This window comes from Myotis lucifugus, unplaced genomic scaffold (assembly GCF_000147115.1).
Source record: "Myotis lucifugus unplaced genomic scaffold, Myoluc2.0 scaffold_156, whole genome shotgun sequence".
Lineage (NCBI taxonomy): Eukaryota > Metazoa > Chordata > Mammalia > Chiroptera > Vespertilionidae > Myotis > Myotis lucifugus.
Genome location: NW_005871204.1, coordinates 2,772,639 through 2,788,445, shown reverse-complemented (window position 1 = coordinate 2,788,445; position 15,807 = coordinate 2,772,639). Strand labels below are relative to the sequence as shown.

Here is a 15,807-nt window from a genome sequence, read left to right as displayed (position 1 = left end):
ACCCACCCCCTCCCATCTACACACCAAGGAAAGGAGAGATTTGAATAGTAGGAGGAATAACGTAGCAGGTTTATTTGATAAACAAACATTTATTGAATGTCTACTATGTACCAGGGTTTTTTTCATACAAAGATTCACACTAAAAGCTTACAGTTTACACGTAACCTTTTATTTTTTTAAAAAGGAATAATTCAAATGGTGCAAAAACCCCAAAGGGCCAAAGGAATATTAATGGGGAAAGTGAGTCTCATTTTCCCAGCCACACAGTTTCCAGAAAGATATCATGAATTTCACATAGCCCTAATTTTTAAAAACACAAATGGATTTATATGACACACATGTCTATTGTTTGCTTCTATTTTCAGTTATATCTTGAAGATATTATTTATTAATATATAGAGAGAGCAGTGTCCTTATTTTTAATGGCTGCATCCTAGTTAATTGTATACAATACTTATTTAATGAGTCCTCTTTTGAATAGACTTGAAGTAGTTTTTAAATTTTTGTTATTAAAGTTAATGCTGCCATGACTATCCTTGTACTTAACCCTTTGACTTTTTAAAATATATATTTTTATTGATATCAGAAAGGAAACGGGAGGGAGAAAGAGATAGAAACGTTAATGATGAGAGAGAATCATCCATCAGCTGCTTCCTGCACGCCCCCGACTGGGGATGGAACCCACAACCCAGGCATGTGCCCTGACGGGCAATCAAACCTTGACCTCCTGGTTCATAGGTCAAGGCTCAACCACTGAGTCACACTGGCCAGGCACCCCTTTGATTTTTTAAGTGGACTTTTAAATGTTCATTATGATTTAGTATAAATAATATTTTCTGAATTAAAGTTTATTTCAAAAACTGATTATTTGTGAAATAATAATTTTTCAGTTACTTTTGTCTCAGCGATGCAACCATTTACTTATGAAATTCTGATAACACATTTAGATAAAAATTTACTTTTGCCCCAATGTAACACAGTTTTATCCTTGAGCATCTTAATCAGTGTATGAATCTGGCCATCCTGTTTAAAGTAATCCTCCCTCCCAACCACGAAGGCTGAATTTTACTTAAGAGGTGTTGCTGTAGCACAAAGAAGTCAAGGGAAAAGTGAGACTTGGTCATTTTGAGAGTCACCAATTCATAGAGCTTTGGAGTTACCTAGATTTTTGATATGATCTAGGCCAGTGTGTTTGAGAATAAGATCCAGGGATTAAGGATATCGAAATCACCTGTGATACCTGTTCTTGGCGGGAGTTGGGCCCCAGCCTCACCCACTAAAGCACTCCATAGCGCAGAGTCTCACATGGATACTTTTAGAAAATACCAATGCATTGGCCTTACCCCCAGAGCCTGATTCTAGAGCCTGATTCTCGAGTGAGGTCCAGGCATCGGCATGCTTTTCAGTCTTCCTGGGTGATTTCACGGAACTGGGCTCAGGAAGTTGCATGTTTGCCAAACTCTACGGGAAAATCTAACACTGACCTATAGCAGTGTTTGAAAATCACTGCCCCACCGACAGAAGGTTCTGTTTATTCATATTTCAAACAAACAGAGTAACAACTACAAAGCCAATATTTACTAACAGGAGACTCGTTTTAGATAATAGATTATTTATATTAGCTTAGAAGGGTTCTGCTCATGCCTGGGAAATTGGACTCTCTTCGGAGTTCAGAAATCAAAATGAGCCTGATAATTCTGTTCTCGTTTCTCGGTGCATCTCAAAGTCATTGCACAAGCCAGATAACTATGCTTTCCTCCCCACCCTGCCCAGGACTTGCAGAGCGTGATTAATTCTTATTACAAGAGTTAATAGATGGCCTGGCCTGTGTGGATTGAGCATTGTCCCGTGCAATAGGAGGTCAAGGTTCAATTCCTGGTCAGGGCACATGCCTGGATTTCAGGCTCAATTCCCAGTAGGGGGCATGCAGGAGGCACTCAATCAATGTTTCTATCTCTCCCTTCTTCTGTCCCTAAAAAAACCCCCCCAAAACCATTTTTTTAAAAGAAAGAATTTAATAGATGAACTTGACCTGTCTTGGTTCTATGCATCATCCTTTACCTGGAAACCTATTCTCAGACATTTCATATCAATTACTTAACAGTTATATTCTTGGGATTATAGTGCAATTTTCAAAAATATCCCCATTTGTATATAGGCTGCAATCTTTGTCATTTGACCAAGAAATAACTTGACTTTTAGTTATTTTTTATTCAGGAATATGGATCAAATTCTGCTGGCAAGTCCTTTCTTGGCTTCTTAGCCAAAAGCAAATATGAAGAGTGAGGGTTTAGCACTGACCAGTGTCACAGTGGTTAGAGCACCAGCCCTCTCACTGAAGGGTTGAGGGTTCGATTCCTGGTCAAGGGTACAGACATGGTTTGCAGGTTCAGTCCTGAGCCTCAGTCAGGGCTCGTGTGGAAGGCAACCAATTGATGTGTTCTCTCACATCTATGTTTCTCTGTCTCCCTCCCTCTACTTTCTCTAAAAATAAATGAAAAAAAATCCTCAGATGAGGATTAACAACAGCATTAAAAAAGAGTGAGGGTTTATTTAGTGCAAACGCCAAAGCTAAAGTCAGGCCTCCCCAACCCCCCCACCATGTAGCACACTTACCACTGACTGGAAGCGGTCATGCAAAGCAAGGAAAGCTGGTGGTTTTTAATTTTAGCCCAAATATATTGAAAGATGATTAACCAGACATTAATATGTCCGCCAAGAGTGTACAGGCAGAATAATTTTTGTTATTCCTTGCGGGGTCACACATCTTAGCCAAAGTAACCCTGTCTTTGGAAATCAAGTTTTCGATCAATTCAAAGAAAATCTCTAGATTGCTGATCAAATCAATTCAAAGAGCATTTGCTATCAAAGGACATGTTATCCTCATCGGTACTTCAGGCCATTTTAACCAGAAACCGGTGATCTTGTTCAGAATGTGGTCTTTATCCGCATCTCTAAGGCTAAGTTAACCACAGGTATTGACTTCCTACCGTTTGGCAGCCGTATCAGTTGGCTGGTCCTCACAATCTTTGTCTCCTTCACATGTCAGTCTTCACGCCATGCTCCCGCGGGCCCTATCCGTACTCCTGACATTGCTATTTTATCTCGCCATTGCACCTGCCTGGGGTTTCTCTTGTTATATCTTTCCTTCTGGCTTTCTGGCTGGTACAGCTCTGCTCAGCAATTTTCCTACTGCTCATCCCAAAGAACCCTCCTTAATATTTCAGGTCAAAGTAAATAAAAATCTACACACACACACACACACACACACACACACACGTTTGTATTTGCTTGCAACTTGAATTGTGGTTTGATGGAGTAAGTTCTGCTACTTCAAGGCAAATTTTATTGCCCTCAAGTCAAAGGACTAATTAAGTCCATTGACAAACAGTATTCCAGTTATCATAGATTTTGTCTGTACAATTGATCTATTTTTCCTCGGTAGCAGCTGAGGCAGATGTGTTGCCTTTAAAGCAGAGTGTGCAAATGAGGCTCTATTACCAGAAGAGCTACAAGCTCTGCATCTGAAAACCTGAAGGCAGGGTGGGTTTGTTGCCAGTTCTCTCTGAAAGAGAAAGTTGTGATTCAGCAACTGAGCCCTTCTCAGAGAGATGACTTTTTCAGGAACATTGCAAAGTGCCTGGCTCATTTTCATCTTTGTATTTCCCATATGAATGGCATGAAGCCACCAGATTCAACTACAGCTGTCCTCTAAATTCAGTGGTGGAGGTTTAGAAATCCCTGCCAAGTGGGAAAATCAAGGGGAGGCGAAATGAGATTGAGATGGAGTCACATTGTGAAGGCATTGTGTGGGGCTGTCTGTCAGACATTTTATACAACGAACCACAGTAAGATGTGTGTGGTTCACAAAACAATGATTGGCTCTTCTACCCAATGTTTTCCATCCCATTCCATTCCATTTAAAATGCTGGTTGTAAGCCATGCCATTAAAATGACTTAAGCCCTAGCCGGTTTGGCTTGGTAGATAGAGCGTCAGCTTGCACAACTGAAGGGTCCAAGGTTTGATTTCGGTCAAGGGCATGTACCTTGGTTGCGGGCACATCCCCAGTGGGGGGTGTGCAGGAGGCAGCTGATCAATGTTTCTCTCTCATCGATGTTTCTGACTCTCTATCCCTCTCCCTTTCTCTCTGTAAAAAATCAATAAAATATATTTTTTTAAAAATGACTTAAGAACCCAATACTAAGTTACAACTCACAGTTTAAGAAGCTCAAAATAGGAAATGGCTGGGTAAAATCAGTTTCTGGAACAGCTATGCTGAACAAAGACAGAGAAACTCCTCTGTGTTCCTGATAAGAGTCAGCCATCTCCCCACCCCTAAATCAGTATCCTATGTGAATCAGTAATTCACTGCCTTGCACACATGACACACAGGAACTATCATACACAAGTCAGTGCTCTTACCTCCTCACCTGCCCAGGTAGCCAAGAATTTCATTAGCCCTCTGTGAATAGATTTGAGACGATTTGCAGATAAAGTTGAGGAGTTAATAGATGTACCTAGTGCAATGGTTCCTAAAGTTTGCTACACATTCGAATGGTTTGGGGAGCTTTAAAAACCACTGATGCACCCTATTCCTATTGAATCTAATTCCCGGGAGAGTCAGACACCAGTATTTTTAGAAGATCTCTAGTGATTCCAACTAGCACAAGGACCCTGTGCATGGAATCACATGGCAAGCTGGCCATGTCAGCATTTTTGTCCGGGTCAGATCCTGCAGTGCTGCTGGGGAGCTTGTTAAAAATGTGGATTCCTAGCTCATAAACCCCAGAGATTCTGATTCCGTCCATTGCCTGGGAACCTGCCATTGAAATAAGTACCCCTGATAATTCAATGAGCATGGTCGACAGTTAGAGAAACATTGAATGGGTAGCCTTGCTTTAACTCCTAAAAGAGAACTGTGGGGAGCCTTCAGACAGTGACCAGCCGAGACTGCCCGTGCGTGGCGCTGATTCAAGGAGGGCCAGCTCTCCTGCGCACTCTCTCCCCTGGGTAATGCAAGTGCACACGGGTGCGTCAGGTTTCTCTCACAGGATGACATTCTGTCTGTCTGGGCTCATCATGTGAGGCTGTAGGGAAACTGACTCAGCCTGTAAAAGTTCAGCCAACAGAGGGAAAACTGGCACAGCTGTGCATACCACCGTCCCTTGGTCATCTCTCCTGTAACACAGAGCAGTTGGAGATTTCAGAGACCAAGGAGCCCCAGAGCCATGCGATGCGCCAGGGAAAACATGAACAGGAGACCACAGGGCAGAAAGTCAAATAACACAAAATCCATTTGGTTTTACTTAGTGAGAGAAGATCACAGATTAAATGATCTAAATAACGCCAGCAACTCCAATGGGGCTCGCCTTCCAGCCAGTGCATCTAAAGTTAGAATCTTTATCTCACTGGCCACTTGACAATTGGGAGCTTGCTTAGTTGTATTAATGTCTGTTAACGATCAGCATTGAACAAAATTCCCTAGGGCTCTCATTAAGCTCTTTCTAGTCGTAGAAGAAGCTCAAGAAACTTCATATAAAGATTCCAGGGCTTTAAGAAAAGTAGAGTGCCCTTTCCTCAAATTTTACTCTCTTCTCACCATTCTTATGGGCACAGAAGGAAATTATTTTAGAGAAATAGAAATACATCATAGAGATATGAAATTTAGCTGTACTTGTGGTTGTCTCTGAAAAAGATTCATGTAAGAAAAGATTTGTAATAATTTTTACTGATCTTTGAGGACATGGGCCATATCTGTTCTTGCTTACAGCTGCACTCCAACCAACTGAGCAACTCGGCCGGGGCACAACTCAGCCTTTTTGAGCTCAGGTCTGCCCAGAGGCCCCCAAACTTCTCCATCCCCAGCCATCCTGGCTTCCTCCTGATTTGCTTTTAATATGGAGATGACGCTGAGAGGAGGAGATTTGCTTTGAGAATTGTGCCTGGTGTCTGGTTCCTGTCAGAATGCATTCTCTTCATTTCAGGGATGCATCAGGAGTAGAGAAAGATCACCTTTATCCATCCGAGTCAACTTTAGCTTTCACTCATCAGTGTGGAATGGGTCAAACCTTTCTCATTTATTTTTAGGTCTTTCTTCAGATGTGGTCATTCTTACTGCACTTGATCCTATAGATCAGTGGTTCTCAACCTTGGCTGCACATTAGAATCACCTGGGAATCTTTTTAAAATCCTGATTTCTGGGCCTCATCCTCTGGAAATTCTGTTTCTTTGTTATGGGGTGGGGCCACAACATTAGCAACAAAGAAACAGAATTTCCGGAGGATGGGGCCCAGAAATCAGGATTTTAAAAAGATTCCCAGGTGATTCTAATGTGCAGCCAAGGTTGAGAACCACTGCTATAGATGTTGGGGTAAGAAAATTAAGTTATCAAGTAGCGTTTGCAACTTGATCATTCTGAAGCACTATTCACCTTTTGCATTTGGAGGGGGTGTGGCAGTTAATTTTTAAAAGTTTCTACTGGTTTTACATCTTAATATATCTGTGCATTTGCTAGGCCATTGTAACTTTCTCACATCTGTAACCCCAACAACATCCTCAGCACCCCTCCTTATTGATTTCTGCCTCGACTTTCTCAACCACCTGGTCCTTTAGTTCAAGAAGACCTAGGATGTCACATCAAACAAGTCTTCTAAAGTGACCAAAGAGCCATGTTATGCTGTTGTACTAGGTGATTTCATTATTACTAGCAAGAATTCCTGTAACATCTACCATGTGCCAGATAGTGCTGTAGACACTTTGCAAATGTTAACTTGATTAATCCTCACAAGAAGCCAATGAGGTATATGAGATAGGTGGTATTATAAATGACCATGAACTCATTTTATGGATGAGGAAACTGAAGCATAGAAAGGTTAAGAAACGCACACAAAGTCATGTAGCTAGTAAGTGGTGGAGGAAGAATTTGAACTCTTAGTCTGTGTTCTTAGTCACTATCTATATTGCCCAAGGCAAAGCCAAACCAAACCAAAGGCCCCCCCCCCCCAAAAAAACCCCTCCAAAAATAAACCCAAAATAGTATCCTTTAAAAAAATGTATTTTCAAGGACATTTTAGAGAAGGAGAATAGACACATCAACCTAATTTGAGCACATACTCAATATAAAAATGGAATCATCTCATGATTCTTTTGTCTGGTACACATTCGTTAATCCATTCCAACAAACACTTCTATCTATTAACAAGAATCCAGCACAACAACCAATATTTATTCAGCATATGCCAACCATTATCTCATTTAATCCTTATCCCATTGAAGGCTGGTTTAACTCACAGTTTCTTCTCTAAATATTAACACACCAAAGAGAACCATCTTCCAACATAAGTTTTACTCAGCATAGTGTATCTAGAAGCCCAGGTAGGATAATTGCATCTGCTTTGAGAAATAGCGAGACAATAGACCCACACCGAAGTGGTCTTTTACTGCAGCTCTCTGGGTCGGCCTAGATAAAACCCACATTGCTGGTTCCTACCAGAATCTCCTAATGTTTTGGGAAAAGTATTAATTTAGGAGTTCTGAGCCTGGATTACAACTGTGTGCTGTGTGATCCAGGGCAAGTCATAACCTCTCTGAGACTGTTTCCTACTTTTCTCGTTTTTCTTAAAGTCCAAGAGAAATAATATTTATGAAAATGGATTAACTGTAAAGTGGTAGAAAATGTAAGGTAATATTATAGATGGTTTATATATTTTTATTGGTTTCAGAGAGAAAGGGAGAGGGAAAGAGAGATAGAAACATCAATGATGAGAGAGAATCATCCATCAGCTGCCTCTTGCACACCTCCTACTGGGGATTGAGCCTGCAACCTGGGCCTGTGCCCTTGACCGGAATCGAACCTGGGACTCTTCATTCTCCAGGCTGACGCTCTATCCACTGAGCCAAACCAACTGGGGCTGGATAGTTTAAATCAGTGGTTCTCAACCTTCCTAATGCCGCGACCCTTTAATACAGTTCCTCATGTTGTGGTGACCCCCAATTTCATTGTTACAAATTGAACATAATTAAAGCATAGTGATTAATCACAAAAAATATGTAATTATATATGTGTTTTTCGATGGTCTTAGGCGACCCCCGTGAAAGGGTCGTTCGACCCCCAAAGGGGTCGTGACCCACAGGTTGAGAACCGCTGGTTTAAATAAAGATGATAATAATGATCATATTTACCTAAAGGCCATGTGACTGTTGCTTCTTCTCCTCCAAACCCTCGAGTAAACTTTTTGAGGGCAGGAACCATGTCTTATCATTTTCCCCTCTGAAGACTGTTTCTAGCACATAGTAGTTAATCAATAAATATTTCGTGAATGAATGAATGAATAAACGGGATTTTCAAAGGAATTTTGAAGGTTCCCATCTAGATTGAGAGGAGCCCATGGGAGGAAAAGCCATTCACAATACCTGCTTCCACCACGTGGTCCATTGTTGGAAACCTTTTGTACACAGCGGTGCTCACCGAGCGGAAGATGAGCAGGGACGTGAGGTTGACGTAGCGCATCAGTGTCCTCCGGAGCAGGCGCCCGCGCTCGTCCCTCCCGTGCACGCTGCTGGAGATGAGGAACATCAGCCTGTCTGGCCAGGGCAGGTTCACAAACTGGTTCCACCATCGGTTCACTACCAGAGTAACGTAAAACCCTGTAGAACAGCAGGAAAACGATAAAGCACTTTCTTGGAGCAGACACGTCAACACCGATGCGTTTAGCAGAATTTTAGCCTTTTTACGGTTTGGGGTATAAAAATACTTTGTTATCCAGACCTTATGATGTTGCCCTCCAGAAAAAAAAAACGTCATTTGTGCCTGGCAATGCCATAGCACCCAGTAAGTGGGTATTAGAACTCAAAAATTGACAGCAAAAATGGAGGGTTAGTGAAGAGAAAGCTTCATTGTCCAATAGCAGATCATTACCTCACACTTGTTTGGGATTAATGTAGCGGAAGCGGCCCTGAGGGTGAACCTTATGGATGATTCTGGTTCTATTGCAAGCGGTGGCTTTTCAGGCATGCCTTGCAGCTCAGAAACACTCCCATGCAGTCATCGGTGTCATCCTAACGGAGACAGTTGTGTGGCTGCATTCTGCGTGTGACCTATACTTACCAAGCACAAAGGTTACTGGAATTTGTTCAGCATATCTGTCACAGTAAATTGATAATTTTTCAAAGTAACGTTTTTGGGCTCCTGTAAGTAACAATCTGGAGCAAAAATAAAATGCACAGCCCTTTATATTATACTTCTGCACCTGCTTTGCAAGTGATATTCAGTGCAAACAATTAAGCACAAATAATCTTAAAAATTTTTTTTCAAGGAGCAATAACTTTTTCTTTTCCACCTAAGCTAATGTATCTCAAAAGCTGAATCTTTCAAGTACTGATGTTTTTAGTACATAAATGTTATTGGCCATTAGATTTATTAAACATTTTATTTTTAAAGACTTTATATTTTAAACTTTTATATGATTAATGCATTGGATTTGGAGCACAATACCTCATAAAATAGTTTCTTTTTCAATCATTCATCGGGTGTAGTCAAAGAGAAAAAAATATTGATTAAGAGGATTACAGTTATTAAGTTATTATTGAATAATCACCCTGATTTTAACATCTTGATCTTGCTTTCTCCTGAATATGCTACTCAGCACATTCTTGATTTTCTGTGTTGTATTTCAAGGGATATTATAACTTTATTTTAAAGCCTGCAATTATTTAAAATATAAAATAACAGATTTAACAATTAGAAGTGGAAATTTTTATTATTACATTTGGTGGGTTTATATTAACATAATATAAATATCAAAATTTATATTATAGATCTGACCCAAATTCACTTCATGATACTGTTAGACATAAATTCATTTAATGGAACTATTATTAATATTTGTGCTGCAGGGAGGAGATGCAGAGTCAGAAGGAATGTCTCCAGGTTAATAATGATCAAAACCTGGAAAGAGAAGCAACAGAGATGATTTGCATCAGGGAATGAGTGTAGCTGTTCCAAAGGAGAAGGGAAGCCCTTGGAGAGGCCCATGTTAACATGCTTCAGAGGCCTATTTGGGTCAGTAGAACTTCGATAAAGGAAGTAGAGGGATAATGAGGGAACCGTGAGCCAGCAATCAGATCACAGATGAAGAAATGGGAGCTGGTGCTGACAAAGCAGGGGTGCGGGGTATGGGGCGTGGGGTGGGCTTAGAGTTCTGGCCTCAGCTTTGGAAGAGGTGTCAGAAATTCTGGAGTCAGGAGAAGCTGACAAGAGAGGCATCACCTCTTTGCAGAGCCCATCAGGTCATGCTGATGAAAAGTTACAGCCAGAATGGTTTTGGATACTCCAATAGAAATGGTCAAAGAGGATTTAATTGTGGAAAGCACAGGCCATAGGGTCAGGGGAAGCTGGGTTTGAATTCCAGATCTGCCACTTACAGATGTGAACTTCGAGCATATTTTAAAATCTCTCTGAGCCTCTATTTTCTCATGTGTACTAGTAAATGGGGATAATAATATCTATGCATCAGGGATGTTATGAGGATTAAATAATATATAAAACAATGTAACACATGGTGTTGACTTAATAAAAAATGATTGTTATCCTATATAATAAAAGGCTAATATGCAAATCAACCTAACAGAGGAACGACAGGTCGCTATGATGCACACTGACCACCAGGGGGCAGACGCTCAATGCAGGAGCTGCCCCCTGGTGGTCAGTGCACTCCCACAGGAGGAGCACTGCTCAGCCAGAAGCCCTGAGCCGGGGTCACCCCCGAGGGCTCCCAGACTGCGAGAGGCGCAGGCTGGGCTGAGGGACCACCTTCCCCCAAGTGCATGAATGTCGTGCACCGGGCCTCTAGTTATTAATAATTGGCCAAAGGAAAAAAGATTTAACTAATAGACACATATAGAAATTTTACTAGTTAGAAAGTACTACAGCTATTATTTTGTCAAATCCATACAAAATTAGGGAAGAGATGTAATCAAATTAATGAATTCTGGCGCTGTCTTATGACTTTTGCTAAGTATATTTATTTGCTTTTACTAGGATAAAAAAAACGTAGGGTCATTAGTAGACACGGGAAGAAAACTATGTCTATATCTTTCTACATGTATACTTGACATTCTTGACAAATTTAGCCTATAGTTCTTGGTGTACCTTTGATCAAGATATAAGGATCTATTTTAACAAGCTTTTACAATTGGACTTCAAAGAATGAAGAATGACTTGAACTAATGGTTATTGTTATAAGTGTAAGCACTCTTTGGTTTTTAGAAAAAATATATGCATATAATTTTGTGGGGTGTAAATAAGATATTGGAGCAAGAGTTAAAGCTCCATGGAGCATTTCTGGCTACAATGCAACCATTCTAAGGGCTATTCTATTCTAAGCAGCAGTAGCAGCAATAAATTCACATTAGTAAAAATAAACTGAGACAATCCATGTCATGTGTCTTTCATCATCTCATATTCTGAAGGATTAGGTAAGACATAAATAAGTTGTCAAAATACTATTATAAGAGATATCTGAAGAATTATTAGAGGTTTTTAATAAAACATTCCATTTAAAGACATTTGGCCAAAATGTATACCAATATATACGTTTATTGAAATAGTGATTTTGATATTTAGCTACATAGATCTTCCTATTTTACTTTTGAAAATTATCAGCCAACCAAATTAATATCCCTCTTGTTCAAGTGGGGTCCTATTGCTGCAAGGAAGAATGTAGGTGAGAGCAATGCTATACAAATGTGTTCATTTGTATGCAGAAGAAAAATAACAAACGGATGTACATAGAAAAGGTGGAAATACAGCCTCAAAAACCTTTAGCTTTTCTATTTTGTTTTAATTCCCCCCAGAGAAGAAATGTATGCAATCAATTTTAATTTTAAAAAGCTAAAAAAGGTTCTATTTTATAATACTGGTAAAATTGTAGTAAGACTAATTTTTAGTCATAAAAGTGTTTTTTGGACATAATATTGCTCACATTTCCTGTCCATCTGACAGGCACACGTTGTGAAGTGATAAGGAAGAAACACCCCCTTTTGTAAATATAGCACGGCCTGAGCTCAGAAGATATAAAGACAATCAGTGAGTTTTCTGGTCTTTTCTTTAGTTGAAGTATTGGGGAGGTTGGTGGGCTCCAGGCAAAAGGAAGGAAATTTCCTGGATTAGGTGTATATGCCTGATAGACACCAGCCACAAACACGTTCATTACAATGGTAGTTGCTATAGGCCCTCAAATCACAAATTCAAACTATGAGCAGCATAGTTGAGAGAGGCACCAGAAATTATTCATTTGTGGACTTTGCCATTCAAAATCATTACGTAGCGAGGATCTACTAGTAAGTATAACTCTTTCATTCTGTGCCTCTAGCAACATTCTTGACACGCAACTAATGCCTCGTCACGATCACTTCATGTGGGGCCGGAATGAGAACCACCGGAACATGGCAGTGTGAGTCTATTTACCATCCTAAAAACGGTCGGTGTGGGTTAAAATACCCTGTCCCGGGGAGAAGGCAACACAGAGAATCATGCAAAGGAGGTTACATACGCCAAAGTCAGCAGCCACCGCAGGGCTCAGGTTTTTGAGACTGTATTCTCACGTGATACCTGATGGCCACCGAGGGAGACATGCAAAGGAAAGTACCTGTACACCAAACTTATTGCTGTGTAAAAAACAGCAAAAACAATAAACTCCCTGTACAGTAGTTTGTAGATGCTGCCTCTCCACTTGAGGAGTAGCCTATGAAATCCAAAAAAAGTCGCGTTGGCTACTTTACTGGAGTAAGTGACAGTCATCTTGGATAGTTTTTTTCTAGAAGAGCAAGAAGACAAAATACAAGTAAGAAGTACATTGAAGACCAAGCAAAAGGCTGCATCTCAAAGGAAACCCACACCATCAACCAGTCGGTCACCTCCCCTCTTTTTGCCTTTCTCAGTTTGCACAATTTGGAATTTGGACATAACCACCATCTTGGTGCTAAAGTGCTTAGTAGAAAAAGGAGGGAAATCATCTCTGGAAAGAATAATATTAGCAAGTGTAAGCTTGCCTTAGTTTCTAAGTATTATTTTTAGATTACATAGCCATTCCTCCCTAAATATTTGAATAAATAAATGAGATATATGAGATAGGTTATCATGTTACCTATCATATACTTTCTTAACCCACAGGAAGATTTGGGGTATTCATATGTTATATTGATTGACATTTTCAAAAGCAGTGACCAAACTTATTCTTTCGGCCTTCATTTGCTAAAGTATGTACAGAGGTATTTATTTATTTTACCCTTAAACCTCCAAAGGGGAAGTATGGCTCTCTTTTTAGAAATCAGGAGACATTGTTAGAAAGAAGCAAGCCCCACACCACCAGTGTGGCTCAGTGGTTGAGCATCGACCTATGAACTGAGAGGTCACGGTTCAATTCCCAATCAGGGCACATGCCCGGGTTGCGGGCTTGATCCAGTGTGAGGTGTGCAGGAGGCAGCCGACCAATGATTCTCTCTCATCACTGATGTTTCTGTCTTTCTCTCCCTCTCCCTTCCCCTCTGAAATCAATAAAATATTTTTTAAAAAAAGAAACAAAAAAAGAAGCAAGCCTTTGTGGGAAGTTAATTAATGGATTACTTGTGCTGGTTTTAATTGGATGTGGGTGTCTCTCTAATAGAGCTCCAAGTGCATAGCTGGCACTCTAGGTACTTTAAAAGATAGACAAAATGTTGGGCCGCAGTGATACTAACAAAGGTGCACTTCCCCATTGAAAAATGTAGCCCAAATCGCGTAGGGATGGCTCGCTTTCTGTTTGGAGCTAAAAAATTGAGGCCATCATTTAGGACTCTTTCCACTTGGAGCTGTTCCAGGGGTGTGGGTCAGATTAGAACTGGGCCCCAAAACTCAGTTTTCAGTGAGTTCTTTGGAATTCCACGGCTTTTCACCAAGAGACTAAACATTCAGGTTTTGGGAAGATGGCCCAAAGCTAATCTTTGAAATTCCTGCTCAACTACTCTCTAACATGGAACACAGATAAAATGAGATTTCTTTGAAACCTTTTGATTTTCTCAAAGGGATCCATGAGGAAAGTCTTAGGGAGCCACGTAGACTGAAATTATAGATCTTTTAGGCAGAATTGTGCAAGACACAAGAAGTAAATCCTATAGCCAATTTCTTGTATAAAGTAGCCTATAGCACACATCTTACTATAAACAAGAAAAAGTTCTGCTTTTATTTAGAGCTGGGAAAATAATCCAATTCTAATTTGCCTGTTTCCCTAAGGAAATAAAACTCTGGGACTCTATTCACGGTATTACTTTTTTGTTTTGGTAATCACAAACTTAAGCCTTCAATACTCCTGATTTCAATTAAAAAAACAACCCGGGGCCTTTTGGCATGAGCGAGCGGCATTACGAAAGGATGGGACTCATGCCACAACGCCGGTTTCCTATTTCCACCTTTACCTTGTCTATTTGTCTGCTGTGAATACAGCCAAAATTGGGAGAGGACCATAATAAATTCAGCCCATTTCATAATGATTACAGTCCTTTTGAAAGAACAGTCCTCAGATAACTCTCTTTCATGGAACAGTTCAGCCTTGTCGTTAAGCTCTGTCAGAAAAACAAAGACCAGATAGAGGAGAGGTCAGAATGAAAACGCAGAGGTGTACTCTCCCGGCACTAACCTATTTATGTGATTTGGAGTCTCCGACAGGAAAGAAAATCTTCAGGCGCCCCCTGACCAGGGCCCTCCCGGTCGGCGAGGCACTCTCGGTTTCACCCTTTGCTCGTGCACAGTCAGGTTTTCTTTCTGTTTTCTGGCCACTGAGAGCACCCAGACAAGCTCAGGGGTTAAATGATTTTCCACTTGTGGAGGCCTGTTTATGCCAATTTGCCCAATGATGACAGTTATAGCCGGGAACAAACAGAAGCAGCAGCTGCTGAGGTGGCTTTTTTCTCATCTATAATTATAACTCCACCTGCCGCCCCAAGTACCCCTTTGAATGAGAAGTCGGAGGTGACGTGAAGGAGGACGGGCCGGTTAGGTCTGTTATTTTCATTTTGACTTTGCCCTGGGATCAAGGAAGAAAGAGCCATTTTCCCCCTAAAGAGCTCCGAGGAGGCTCCACCGGCCAAAAAAGGGAATTAGGACAGGCTGCGTGTGCTCAAAACACAGAGTGAACTCTCCTGAAGCCATAAACCGGGGCAGACAAGAATATAAACAGGATTTACACTCACTGAAGAGGTACGGAGAGTGCTCTTGCTCTTCCATTAAAAGCAACAAGCAGGCATGCTTGAGAAAGACTGTCTTTTAGAAGAGCAGAGAGAATCATTGCGTGCGATGGCCCAGGGTAGTGGAAAGAGATTACACACGGATTTGCTACCTTTGTTATCTTTCCATGGCTGGCTAGGAGGATTTTCTAGTTATTAACAATGTTTTTCTCTTAGATTATGCCACATATTTTTCTTCTCGAAAGAGAGAGTTCCAGAGAGCCTTCTTTAAATAATGACATCAATAATTTCAGGGCCAATTCTTATCATTTTTCCAAACCTTCTAAAGCATGTGCACCAAGCACCTTAAACTTAAATAAAACAACTACAAAAACATGTATTTTTTGTGGAGAAAGATGTGGGAAAATATGCTTCTAAAATTGGGAAGACACACATTTAGAAGGGTTTCTACAGTATTCTTAAGTTCCAGATGCATTAGACTGGTGTCTTTATCAAACTATGAGCACCTTCGAGCCAAGACGGTTATAGGTGTCTGATTTCTTGCCGCATCCCTGTTCATGGTTCCAGCATGGAGCCCCGTGTGTAAT

The 15,807-nt window shown here is 40.7% G+C and overlaps 1 protein-coding gene across 1 annotated transcript in view; it reads right to left on the bottom strand.

Annotated features, from left to right (window-relative positions):
* Nucleotides 1-14,705, bottom strand: part of BEST3 (bestrophin 3) — a 38,479-nt gene extending 23,774 nt beyond the window's left edge. The window contains exons 1-4 of the mRNA XM_006095474.3: nucleotides 14,674-14,705; nucleotides 12,649-12,816; nucleotides 9,108-9,202; nucleotides 8,414-8,647 (exon numbers count right to left, since the gene is read on the bottom strand). Coding sequence (XP_006095536.1) covers nucleotides 8,414-8,647; nucleotides 9,108-9,202; nucleotides 12,649-12,800 — 481 coding nt within the window. The 5' untranslated portion in view covers nucleotides 12,801-12,816; nucleotides 14,674-14,705. The remainder of the gene's footprint in view (nucleotides 1-8,413; nucleotides 8,648-9,107; nucleotides 9,203-12,648; nucleotides 12,817-14,673) is intronic.
* Between the last annotated feature and the right edge of the window lie 1,102 nt (nucleotides 14,706-15,807).